This window comes from Rhododendron vialii, chromosome 9a (assembly GCF_030253575.1).
Source record: "Rhododendron vialii isolate Sample 1 chromosome 9a, ASM3025357v1".
In the NCBI taxonomy this organism is placed as follows: Eukaryota; Viridiplantae; Streptophyta; class Magnoliopsida; order Ericales; family Ericaceae; genus Rhododendron; species Rhododendron vialii.
The window spans coordinates 3,667,768-3,681,551 of NC_080565.1; the positions used below are offsets into that span (position 1 = coordinate 3,667,768).

Consider the following 13,784-nt stretch of genomic DNA (forward strand, 5'->3'; position numbering starts at 1 on the left):
CATTTTGTAGGTAATAATTTCGTTATTTGTAAAGGTACAAAAGTTAAACGATTCTCTAAAATGATTTCGAACAAGCAGATTAAAATTTTGTTTTTTATAAAATTAGCGTCTCGGATCGGGGGCCACCGCATGGGTCAGTTCTGTGGGTAGTGGGTACCCTCTGTGGGTCAATTTCCTGTTCAGTATTCTTTACCAAGAGTACCATCCAGTTCCAACCAGTCAGTCATTTTCCGGCGAACATTGATTTCGTTCAATGATTGGATCCGTTTATATTGTAGATGTCATTGAGACTCATATTCTTATCAAAAATCATGTCCATTGGATATCTTTTAATTCAAGATCAGAATCCAACTATTTTGAAAAAAATACATACCCACTGGATTGGAACCCGTCTCATCCATTTGTCCAAAATAAATGTGTTCCGATCGTGCATTAAACGATATCCGATAGACGTGATTTTTGGCATGGTTACGCATCTCGACGAGATCTAAAATACGAACGCATCCAATCACTGAACGAAATTGATGTTCGCCAGACATTGGTCGACTGGCCGGAATTGGACAGTAAATAATACTGGACACGAGGTTGACCTTCTGTATCCATAATCGATCCACCAATAAAGTTGGGGGAGGGGGGTGGCTGCTGTCTCTTCGAGTGCTGTCCCGGCCAAGAGGGTCCCGCTCTGGTCTCGTTTCAATGATAAAAAATGTTCATTTCGTAGAGTTTGTCGAGTTGAACAAGTATGCAAAAAATCAGCTCAATCAGATATCATTAAGTGTCTAATTGAAACTTTTTTGTTTTGAAAAGAATGAATCCGAAATACGGGATCAAATCTACTAGAACCCATTATTGACAAGTTATATGTGTTTCGATTAGGCACTTAATGATATCCGATCGAGCTGATTTTTTTGCATACTTGTTCAATTCGATGAGCTCTACGAAGTGAACGTTTCCGATAGTCAGAGCGAGATGGGGCGGGACCCCCTTGGCCGGGACAGCACGCTGCTGTCAGCAGCCCCCCAAGTCCCCAATAAAGATGCTAGTGACGCACACTAGCACACAAATTTCACAAACTTGGTGACATAATAAGTTGTGTTTTTTTGTAATCACGCTTTTGTGCGTGTGATAATTTTTAAGCATGCTTTTTAACACTTGGAGTTTTCACACACGCTCTATTTGGAACTTGAGCAAATAAGTGGGAAGGAGGAGACAATTTTAGAACATGGGGAAGGAAATGGAAAAGAAGGGAAACAATGAAGAGGAAATAAAGAAGAAATTTTAAACTCTCCTTTTATCCTAGAAACCAAACAATTGAAGGAAATTAATGATTCGATCGGAACGTTTAACTTTCTGAAACATATCGATTAATAATTCAAATAAAAAAAATTAGTTTGATCGAATCGCCCATGAGCATAGTTGCCTAGAAAATTGAATGGCTTATAGGATTTTTAAAATATATTTTGAGACAAATCACTCCCTTTCATAATTTTAAAATTAATGAACGACTCGGATTATTTATATGGAACATCGAAGTGGAGGTGTATCGGTAAAACGTAATCTAAAATTTCCACTACTAAATTTCAAAAAAAATTATTCCAAAAAAAATTAAAAATTAGGGTGTTCAGCTTCCTCCCACTCAAGAAATAAAACATGTGGACCACAGGATCAGACAAGATTTCCACAAAAACTATTAAGCAGAGACAATTAACTCTAGGCGAAAATGGAAAGTGAAATTCTATTTTTATGTTGCTACTCTATCTATAATTCTAAGCAGTAATCTGTTGCCACTCTCAATCATTTTTTATATTGCTATTCTATAATTCTAAGCACTAATCTATTTTTTATATTGATATTCTGTACATATTATTCTGCAACTCTCATAAATTAATTTAAATTGTAATTCCAAAAGATAAATTCGTCATCCATAAATCATAGAAGTAAAAGTAAAAATAAGCTCTCAAATACCCCTAAAAATGGTTCTCTTTTTGTTTTCTCTTCCTTTTGCTTTTGATGTAAAAAAGAATCGATCCGTAGGGCTAATTAATAATTTTTTCTTTTGAGCATTATTATAGCTTACTTAATTAAGGCTAAGTTCTGCTAAAATTTTTCGGCTTCTTCTTATTTTGTCTTTATTAAAAAAAATCACGTTTGTTAATTTTGTGCCTAATTTTAGTGAATTATTGATTCATTTTAACAAAGACGAATCAAAAAAATAAATAAATTATAAATTTTGCTCAAATATTTTTAACAACATTCAAGATAAAGTCTAAAAACCTCGAAACTAACAAACACAGAAAAAAAAAAAAGAATAAAACAAGAAAATCCTAAAAAGGCAAAATCCCTTAGCGGAAAGTAATTACGGACTGAAACAAATGTTGAAGTGGGTATGCTCTTTCTAGAAACAAACTTTGTTTGGAATTTGAAAAAAATGGAAGAAAGCAAGAGAAAGAAAAAAGCGCGAAAATAAGAGGGTAAAAAGCTAAAAAGCTCTTGAACTTTCCACAACTTCTAGTATTTTCTTTTCTTTTGTTTCTAGGGCAAAGGGAGAGAAACAGGAAAGGTAAAGAGCTCTAGAAAGAAGAGAAAGGGTGTGAGTGTCGATACCCAAAGCCGATGGAGGTGTAGGCGGGGGTTTGAGAGGTAAATAACGAGGGATTGTGGAATGTAGGGGAGTAGATGAATGAAGAGGTGTGGGTGACGAGGAGAATGAGAGGGGTTTAGAGAGTGTATGTAACAGAACAGGGGGAGGGGAGGGGAGGGGAAGGGAAAGTGAGTGAATGCGGGGTTTCCATTTATTATTTTGTTGTTCTCAAAGTAAATTCTATGAATAGGTGAAATTGGAAGATGAGTCGAAGTATGGCGGCGGCGGCGGGGCTTTTGTGGTGAGGGGTGTGTAGGTCGTCACTCAAACATCGAGGCCGACGATTAGGGGTGGAGGCGGAGAGGGAAACGGAGTCGGTTTTGAAGATCCGGGCAACCGCGGAGCTAGTAAGGCCCCCCCTGCCCCCCTCTTTTTTGGGAAATAATTTTCTTCGATGCTTCGTGGAGCGTGTATATATCTTTCTTTTTTTTTGTTATAGTAAGGGTAGTCCGGTCCCGTTTACGTGCATCTCGATTATTCTCCTCTCCCAATAAGCTCGAGGGCAGGTTATCCACATTGGGACTAGGGGATTCACAAGAACTTTCCCTCTTGCGGCCTGGCCCCAAATTCATATTTACCTAAATTACCTTCTTGTACTTCTGGGCTAATATTTCTTATTAACGTAAGTTTTATATTTCGTGCATATCAATTAATTATTGAGTAAGCTTTGAACACCAAACATTTTATTGGTCAGCTAACTACAGTTTTGAATACCAACTTTACTTTTGCTTTCAGGAAGCATAAACTTTAGTTAAGTCCAAACTTCATTCTTTTGTAGTAATACAATAGCTATAAGAATTAATAAATGCTAGTCCATAGAGCCCGAACAAAAAATTCTTTCATAGTTCGGCCCCCTCCAATTTCATTTATTGGCTCTGCCACTGGATCTGGGAGTCGACGAAGGAAGGGGTGTGGGTGACAGGGAGAATGAGAGGGGTGAATTTTGTTTGGAGATCCGGTGAAGCAGTGCAACTCCATTAGTTCATTGAAGATGCACGTTCACCTTGTGGTCTCTTTAAAGACATCAGAGTAATATACTGAAATGTGGATTTAGAATAGATTTTTAATTTACACTCATCTAGCATATAAATATATTGTTTAGAAATTGCTAAAACAAAAATGTTGCCTGACGTGAACATCTTGATCGTATACATGCTTAGTTCACCTTTTTCTGATGAGCTTCTTCAATTATTTGCTAAATAGCTGTCTTTTACATCAAGCATCCATAACCAGAATTTATTCCTTGTCAACAATTCCTGATTTTTTACCTCAATCTTAAACATTGGTATTGATTGTCATTCCCAAAATTTTCTTAGCATTCATTCCTTTGTAACTTTATGTACTTATTATATAGTCAAAGATGCTTGGCTTTTCTCGTCCTGTATTGATTTTTTCCCTTCATCTTCACGCTTATTCTTCCAGTATATTCCCCCAAACACACACACACACACCACTACAAGAAAATACACATTCGGTGACCAAATTCCCCAATCAAAGTAAATGTACTCACCTTAAAGGTGTAATTTGGTGACTAAACTAGTCTTGTCGCGGTATGGTTAACTTTGGCCGACAACCGGACGTTTTGTCGCTGTTGGTAATGTGTGGAGCGAAAACTTTCCCTTGGCACCAGAGGGTAGGTGGGAATACGTTGGTGATCAAAAAGTTGTCATTAAACCTTATCTAGTTTTTGCTCTGGTTTGATCTGGGGTACTTTCTAGTGTTTGGTCGAAGTTTGTTGTCCGAGGATGTACTTGGTTCTAAGTCTAAGATGGGGTGTGAGTGTGTGTGTTGCATATGCGTGTTGTTTGGGGGTGTGATGCATATGTGCATTGTCTGTTTTTGTGTGGCGTAATTGTGTTTGTGTGGTTTTTAGGCTCAATGCTGACTGCATTCATCATAGCTGGTTTGGGTTTGTCATTTTTGGCTCTGGGATTCAGTGATTCTGCAGAGGTTATGCTTTCCTTGATGGCTTTGACTGTTGTTGATGCTTCTGTGCTTGTTTGGGAGTATCTTGTTCTTGTTCTGTTGTTTTTTTTTTTTTGGTTTTTAGCAGAGTTTTCTGGGGTAGTTTTTGGGCTTCTCATGAGGGTTGGTTCCGCTTCTTTGAAGTGTTATGTCATGAAGTTGGTTTGCTTTGGTGCTCAAGTTTTCTCTGTTGGCTGTGTACTGTAGTTTTTGATGTCCAAGTACTTGTAAGTGGTTCTGCTGGTATCGTTTGAAGTATGGGGTTTTGGTTCTGCTAAGGTTGATGTTGGTCTTGGGCTGGCCCTGAGGCTTGGTCATTATCCAATCTGCAGTTGCAGATGATTTCTTCTGTTTTTGCATTTGCTGTGGATAGGTTTGGGGTCATGCTATTGCATTTGCTTGGTGATGGTGCCTGCTGTATCTTGATGTACTCTTCTTCTGCTAAAGTTGCTGCTTGGGGCTGAGTGGTTATCCGTTTGGGTTTTGTCGTGACTTATGGCGTAATCTTTGATTTTCTGTTATCTTTATCTTCGGGTTGGTTCCTTGCCAACTAGGGGGTCTTATTTCTCTTGTTATTCTTTGTATCTTCTTTCTAATCTTAATGAATTCTTTCCTCGTTGAGCAAAAAAAAAATAGTTTCTTCCTGCTGTAGTTTATGCGAAGAGGTTTGTCTTAGGTTCATGATGCTGGTTCGTTTTTGTATTGAGTTTCCTTTTCCTTTTCCCAATTGTTGTACTCGGGTTGTGTCCCATTGGCTCTTAATCTAAATATCTAATACAATCTCTTCTTAGCCGATAAAAAAAAGTTAATGATTTTTGTCACTTTTCAGCAATTGTTGTCATTATTATGGATTTTGAACTGCCTTTTTGTTTGTGTTGCAGCATTTTTTGGTTGGCTCTCTGATCATTAATTTGGATTATGCAACACAACTGCAAAATACATTAATTCCCTGTAAGCTTTGGCATCTACCTTTTAGTCCAACTTTAAAGCACTCTAATGAATTTGTATACTTTTCATTAATTCTTTTTATTCTTTATCTTCGAAGAAATATCAGCTGCAGAGGTTTCGAGCTTTTCTTTAAACCTCCAAACAACTTCGAACTGTTGTATGATGACGGTTGAGCACAATTCTTTATGCATCCGTTAAAGATCTTGAAGAGATAGTTCAAAAGATCAATGCTCGTGAGAAAGCAGGACGTCGTGAGTTCAAGAAAGAGGAGAGAATATATCATCCCTCACAAATAACTCCAGGGTATACTTCCCTTAAACTTGGGAATCCAAATTTTCTAGGCTTTTTCTTTGCATTTCATTCATAACCATATATATATATATAACAATACAAAGGAGGTATCTAAAAGAATATTCTTTTTCTTCCAATCCCAACTCTTCATTCTACACAATCTAATGGTTCAAAAATGTCCCTCTCACAAACTAACTTTAGGATGGCAATTCAGTAAATATCCGATCCTGGTCTAATAGGAGCAGATCCAACGACAAGCAAGCTTTCTCAACCATTGAACGTACTCCCCAAAAAATGGGTATGTGTCAAACTTTTTCTCAGATCAAAATTTAAACAATGGCTTTGAAACTCGGACCCTCCCATCATCTCATTTTCTATCTTTCCTCTTCCTCTCAAATTATCAGACTTCTCTCTCTCCCTCTCTCATCCCCTCCTTAGTTTGAACTTTGACGAATGAAGATTGCCAATGCCTTGATTGCTGATTCACTGGTAATCTCTCTTGACCTCCTGTTCAAAATGGGTTTCGAATTGTCTCTAAAGTGGGTTTAAGAAACCAATTTATTGAAAGTAAAAATCAAAAAGTGGGTCTACCGAAACTTGGGAAATTTCCACAACCTCTTGCTTTGTTATCAACAAATTTTCCCTTAAACTCTTTCTCTTACTATATCTCTACCTCTTTCTACCTCAGATGTGGGAAATCTACTCCACAATCAAGTTTCGCGGACGTAAGATCTCTAATTTTCCCCTTTTATTCAGCTTCTTGAATTCGAGAGTTCTCATAAATCTGATTCACTTTGGGGCTATATACATGGTAGTACTATTTAGGCTTTCTGGTACGCTCTGCAGCATCTACAGGTATCTGATTTATGTCGTTCACTTCATTTGATTGTAAGTTTCTCTCCAAAGCATTCATCATTTATTTGATTCCATCTATAAAGATTCCTTCACATATCTATCAAGTTTCCACAACATAAGGTCTGTTTAAAGTGTACAACACTAAGCACTTTAGGGTGTTTTTATGTCACTATGATAAATTTAAATGGTCGTTGTTACAGATAACAATCCTTCATCAGTCGGTTTTACACAAAAAAAAAAAAAAATCTACTACGATACATCAGTCATGTTATCAATGCAGAATTTGTAGCAGTAATCCATATGCTGGTGGTGGTTTTTGTTTTTTGAGTTTGGTAAACATTAGACTTTAAATAGATGCATCAATTCATTCATGTAATTGGTGTAACTAGTTTCATCAAGGCATAGCCTAGCATGCTATTACCGGTATGAGTTTTAGTGTGGATTTTTTTATTTATAAAAGTGCATCTTGGGTTAGTTTTGTGACTTTCGTGATTAACATCATCTAGGAGAGCCCCAATTCCATAATTCCATAATAGAGATAAGTAGCTTTATCAATTTGTGTTGCAATTTGGGTAGCAACTAGCTAGTGACTTACCAATAAAGGAATAATGTGTTTATTCTCATCCTTTTCTTTTTTAATTCCAACTTGACTTGACTTTTCTTCATAGCTTGGAGTCCACGTTTTTGCAAGGCCTGGAATTATTCCAGCTTCTACAGTACTTTTGCTTTAGCCACATTTTTTGTTTTAGGGCCTTCTTGCGTGGGCCGTGCCTTTATGTATGGGATCTCCATACGCTTAATTGCTGCGTATGACCTATTATGGTTCCTAATTGTTGTCTTTATTTGAACCTTATTACGGTTGCCTTCAATGAAGCTTATTTTTAATAGATAAAAGGTAGTTCGAATAAGGAACAGGTTGTGTACATAGTGTTTGATTCAAATTTAAAACATCTCTCTCCCTCTCAAACCTCTTCTTCGCAAGGCGTCTCAACCCAACCATGATGCAATTGCAGGAGAGAGTAGTTGTTATAGTGGGTATTTTACTCTTTTGTGCAATATCTTGGCTTGATAGGTATATGGGTGGTGTATGCGGTTTAAACAAAGCATTGTGACCAAGGATAATTTGAGGCTGTAAAGAAATAATGTTTAGTTATTGTTGTTTGTATTCATTTGAATGCAGGGGAAGCATTTGGACAAGTTGAAATTCTTTTGAATAGGTGATTTAGCACTAGCAAGTTCTTTTTGCTTTAAAATAGGTAGGCTTTGCAGAAAATTAAAACTCGTATCAGCAGTCTTATGACTCTTATCTTAAAATTTGGTTTTGATTCTTTCAAAAAAACCATGTTCAAAATCTAATCGTAGACTTCTATTGCTTGATACGTTAGTAGCATTGATTTAATGTACAAGTTTTTTCATTGTATTTCTCATCATTTCTTTGATAAATTTTCAAAGGCCATGATCAAAATTAATTAACTATTGTGCCATTAGCCATAATTGATGCATTCGATATTTTCAAGATTTAATTATGCAAGATAAGTTTAAGGTTTGATGCTTATTTTCATCTCCCAAATATCTAGGGGAATGAATTAGTGTGGACACCAAGTCTTCTGACTTGCTGTAGCCTGGTTTTGGTACCAAGGAAGTGGCTAAAGCATTAGTTTTTGTTTGTCATTTGTTAGTTCAGGCATGTGGGAGTCTGGGATGCTTTCTCCATTTTAGATCCTAGCGGAATTGGCTTCGATGAGGCATATTTGACAAACTCATTTCAAAACATCATATGTTTATGCAACCCCATCCCATTTGGAAAGAAGACTGATGTCTTGGTTTCATTTTTGTAGGTGTGACTTAGATGTTTTTGTTTGGCATAACTGTATTATGGGGATTTTGTTTTTATGCATTTGTGGTACATTGTGGTAAAGATTTTGCTGGTCTATGTGCTATTTTCAATAAGAACTTTAAAAGCCTTCATGGAATACAAGCCCTAGATTTTATGAATACAGTAGCTTTAAAAGGGATATAGGGCCTTGGTAAACATTAATGTGTTAGTATTAATTAGAACGAAGGTCGAATCGTACTCTATTCCTTCAGGCATACAATCATGGCATTGTGGATCTCATAAGACCCTTATTGAGCAGGGTTCTATGGTCGGTCCGTGACCCCTAGATGCCGAAGGCGTCCTTAGGGTGATCTCATAGTTCCTACGGGGTGGAGATGATGGGGTTGGTCGCTTTGTTTGACAGTTCATCCGCTATTCTAAACATGAGATGTGTTTTTTCAGAGAAATTTTGTGGTAGGTTGACAGTCTAAAGGTTGGGCCAGAGAGTTTCATTTATCAAATGGACTACGAGTGTGTTGCAAAATAGTGGATTAAGTGGTGATTGGGTATGTATTTGTAACTCTTCAACTAGCATGTAAAAATAAGATAATTCTCCCATGATCATTTCATTAGTAAAAAATATTTCTTTTTTTACGGACAACAGACTACTATGGCATAAGGCCACCAAGAACGATTGTACATTTACAAATTGTACAATTTAAAATTCTAAAAGTAAACAGACATGTAAAGCTTGATTTCTCAATTTTGGGTGGCAAGTTTATAAAATGTTTTTAACTTATTATAGAAATATATTGGTAGACAAACCTGTAATTAGGTAACATAGCATTGGAAGTGGTTAGAACGTTTTTTACTTGGGATACTGCTTCTACTTGTGATCTATAAAAAGTCTCCAAAACTGTAACGTAGGGTCTGTTAGATAAAATTGTAGACCAGAGAATCATTTAGGATAAAGAACCACCAACAATGGTGGTTTCTTTCCTCTTTATGATGTTTTTAATATCTTGTAATTGATCATTATTTTTGTGTGAGTATTCTGTAATGATGGAATGGATCTTATTATGATTGTTATACTTCTCTTGACTGGTTTAGTTGAGAGGTTTTTCTTATGGTGACTTATCTAACGTAGATGGGAACGACTACTTATCTTGCGCAGTGAGAAGTGAAATTGCCTATATGAGCGGCATTTGTGGCTTCTCAAATTAATGTACTTTACAATAAACATGTCAAGTTTTGGACAAACATTGGAGAGTATATGAGGTCTTTCGGAGCTGAATTTTGTGCTCTGTGCATTGAGGTTTGCATTTCAGGTTTGGGCCTCTTTCCTATCCCCTGTTTATTTAATCAATTAACTAGCAGTTATAGCACGGCGAATTGTTGACCCTTTTTTATTTATGTAAACATAACAATAAGATATTGGGACACCCATATAATGTAACATCATTTTGAAATTAGAAAATCCTAACCACAGCAAAATCTCCCTTCCTGAGTAAATCATTTTAAATTTCAGAACCGTATGAGTCTGTTTGGAAAATCAAAAGGCATTGCTTTAAGATTTTTCATGGGTAAAATGAAAAATTGGTTTAGAGGGCTTAGGTATCCCACCCTGAAATGCGTGAAAAAGAAAAAGATTATGTCAATCCCTTATTTCATATCCAATGAACTACAACAAAGCCTTTTATTTAAGAGTAAAAGACAAACTAACCAAATGATGCATGAACTCTTTTGCAGTATTATAATCAATGTTGCCAACTAAGACCAGAACAAAACTTGAAGGATCCCTGAAAGAATTGTTGTAATATTGACAAGCTTTTCTTTGATTTATATTCCGGATGTCTTTTAAGATGCTATAGGATCTTAGTGCTGAAGACCTTTAAAATATAAATTCAAGAAAAGCTTGTCAATATTACAAAAATTCTTTTAAGGATCCTTCAAGTTTTGTTCTGATTTTAGTTGGCTGCATTGATTATGATACTGTAAAAGAGTTAATGCGTCATTTGGCTAGTTTGTTTAGTCTTAAATAAGAGGCTTTGTTGTGGTTCCTTGGATATGAAGTAGGGGATTGATATAGTCTTTCTTTTTCATGCAATTCAGGGTGGGATACCTAAGCGCTGTGAACTAATTTTTCATCTTACCCATGGATATCTTAAAGCGATGCCTTCGATTTCCTAAGGAGCATCATGAGGTTCAAATGGCTGAAATTTAAAGTGATGTACTCGGGAGGTAAAATTTGGCTGTGGTTAGGATTTTTTTATTTCAAAATGATGTCACATGGGTGTTCCCGATATCTTATTGGTATATTTACATAAATTAAAAAAAAAAAAGAGAGTTAACAATCCGTCGTGCTATAATTGCTAGTTAATTGATAAAAAGAAACAGGGGACAGGAAAATAGTCCAAATACCTGAAATGCAACTCCAATACACGCAGCAGGAAATTCAGCTCCGAAAGATCTCATGTAATCTCCAATGTTTGTCCAAAACTTTACGCATTCCTTGTAAAGTATATTAATTTGAAAGCCACAAATGCCGCTCATATCGACAATTTACTTCCCATTGAGCAAGATAAATAGTCTTTGTCATCTACTTCAGATAAGCCACCATAAGAAAAACGTTTCAAGCTAACATGTTGATAGAGGTATAACAATCATAATAAGATCCATTCTATCATTACGGAAGTACCCACACACAAAAAAAAATCATTAATTACAATATATTAGAAATATCATAAAGAGGTAAGAAACTACCATTTTAGGTGGTTCTTTAACTTAAATGATTCCCCGGTCTGTATTTTTATCTAACAGACTCTACATTACAATTTTGTAGACTTTTATAAATCAAGAGTACAAGCAATATCTCATGTAAAGAATATTCTAATCACTCCCAATGCTATGTTACCTAATTGCATATTTGTCTAGGAAATATTTCTAGATAACCAACAAACATTCTATAACTTGCCGCCCAAAAATCAAGCTTATATGTTTGTCTGCTTTCAGAATTTTAAATTGTACAATTTGTAATGTACATTAGTTCTTAGTGGCCTTATGCCACGGTAGTCTATTTTCCGTAAAAGAAGTATACTTTTTGGTAGTGAAATGATCATAAGTGAGTTCACTTATTTTTACATGTCAATTGAAGAGTTGGAAATACATACCCAATCACCACTCAATCCGCCGTTTTGCAACACACTCGTAGTCCATTTGATAAGACACTTTCTGGGCCCAACCCTTTAGACTGTCAACTTGTCGCAAAATTTCCCTGAAAAAATACATCTCTTATGTTTAGAACTAGCGGATGATGTGTGCCTAAAGGCACACTGCAAACGAAGCCTGATCACACAACCAAACAAAAAGAAAACCAATGACATTCGAGACCGTTTCAACCACAACATGAATTCAATTAATACTAACACATTAATGTTTACCCCAAAATAGCACAAACTGGCAAAATCTTTACCCCAATGTTACTTAGACGTGATTAGACAGCTTCAGAATGATGGACCCACCAAGCGGGATGTCTCATATGTAGTCAATGCTTCGAGTGCAATGGATAAGGTATTTCATAGGTTCATGTATGGTACTATAGTAATCCATATTTTATTTTATCGTGCTGATATATCTATTTTTGTAGACTAGTGAAGGCTGTTGCAAAGAAATTTTACGTTCTTACATGTCAAGGCACTATTGTGGAGATCTTGATGGTGCCTATGAGGTTAGGGCTGTGCTATGTTTTTAATAGGCTTCGTTTACACTCAGCTAGGAGGATAAAAGTTGAGGGGTATACTTGTTTTTTTTTAGCTAGATCACCCTTTAATTGTTGTGCAGGTGATTGAGAAAAATTGTGCAGGGTCTATGAGCGTCAAAGTTGCAAAATCTGCATTGCGGAATATGCTTCCTTTCCCCCTGTACAAAAAGATACACTGTAGTTATATTGAAGCCTGAAGCAAGGTTAGTTGTATCCATTCCAATCACCTGTTGAAACGGGAAATATACTAGATAAAATATAAGAGCGAGATCTGAGAAGTAGATATGATTTAGCTCAAGCTTCCACGTGAAAAGGTACAATAATAGATGAAACTAGTGCTCCTTATACCCCGTAACAAAATGAAACGACTATGCATAATAGATTACCAGTTCAAAGAGTATGACAAGTGCCATTTTGATATCAACTGACCGCCCCGAGACTAACACAGTGTTCTTTGCTAGCCCATTCTGAACACAACACTGCATACTAACAACAATACATCACCCTATGCATAGGGAAGGAAACATGTATCAAACCTATAGAGAAACTAACACTCTTGAATGTTGAGCTTTGTTTACTTTGTTGTTGATTTTGGTGAGGAAAGTGCTTTGCACATGGAAAGTCATTGAGGTGTTAAATAACTGTTGGATGGTGAAAAAGTAGTGCCCACCACTACTCAGTGAAATGTTGCAGCATTGGTTATAGTTGCCACCTAACGATAAAATGTGGATCCTGATGCATGTGGATCCAACTTGCTCAACATCGGGGCTTATCTTATGAATTAGCATCAAATGGGAACTTTTGACTTTCATTTGCTGTATCGAATAAACTGATAAATGCATTTTCATACGCAGGTTCTCTTCATGATGAAAATAGCAACTGAGAGAATTGTTGGTGGTTGTTGATACTTGGTCTCAGGACTTATAGAGACGGCATTATATCTTGGGGTCTTCTTTCATTTGCCTGTGTCTTTTGGGCATCTGTGTTAGACAATACGTGAACATGTTTGTACTAAAGTAAATTCTTGGATGAACTCGGCATGCCAACGATGTCGCTTATTGTGCTGGTAACAGGAAAGATGGTGTTCACTGTGATTATTGATCATATGAAACAAGGTTTAAGTGAACATATTGCTAATTGGATTCGTCACAGATTCTCTGTCTGACAATGTAGAACATGACTAACTGGGCAGGCCTGTATGGTGGCTTATGTCTGTAGCTGACGCATTGGGTGTTTGTGATTTACTCGAATGATAGTCGATGGTGCTTTGGATCTTTCATTTGAAAATTCTCACTGCTAACATTATTCATTCTACTTTATATTTTTGTGCAATAATTTTAGAGGGAAAACTTTTTCTTGTATGTTTTATCTACCTGTATTTTACAGTTGTGAACCCCAGTGGGATAGCTTCTAAATTCGCAGAGTACACCTTAAACTTATGTCTTTCTCGCTTACAATTTTAAACCTTAGTTGATGTCATGTTTACGATAAATTCCTATAATTCCTAG

At 36.3% G+C, this 13,784-nt stretch overlaps 1 protein-coding gene across 30 annotated transcripts; it reads left to right on the forward strand.

Moving 5' to 3' along the window:
- Window positions 1–2,477: 2,477 nt before the first annotated feature.
- On the forward strand, window positions 2,478–13,553 carry LOC131302007 (uncharacterized). Of its 30 annotated transcripts, none has more exons than XR_009191516.1 (9): window positions 2,478–2,988; window positions 5,488–5,557; window positions 5,652–5,857; window positions 6,085–6,334; window positions 6,534–8,613; window positions 12,014–12,086; window positions 12,163–12,243; window positions 12,357–12,479; window positions 13,131–13,553. XR_009191516.1 is itself a non-coding variant. In XM_058328555.1 (9 exons), exons 4-8 carry the CDS (start codon window positions 6,299–6,301, stop codon window positions 12,471–12,473), a joined length of 354 nt encoding a protein of 117 aa, XP_058184538.1. In that variant the 5' UTR covers window positions 2,542–2,988; window positions 5,488–5,557; window positions 5,652–5,857; window positions 6,047–6,298; the 3' UTR covers window positions 12,474–12,479; window positions 13,131–13,553. The 30 variants fall into 30 exon arrangements, 3 of the variants coding, with proteins under 3 accessions (XP_058184538.1, XP_058184537.1, XP_058184536.1); XR_009191532.1 differs by having other exon boundaries at window positions 2,511–2,988; window positions 6,534–6,570; window positions 8,539–8,613; window positions 12,014–12,243; XR_009191529.1 differs by having other exon boundaries at window positions 2,512–2,988; window positions 6,534–6,570; window positions 6,661–6,733; window positions 12,014–12,243.
- Window positions 13,554–13,784: the final 231 nt, after the last annotated feature.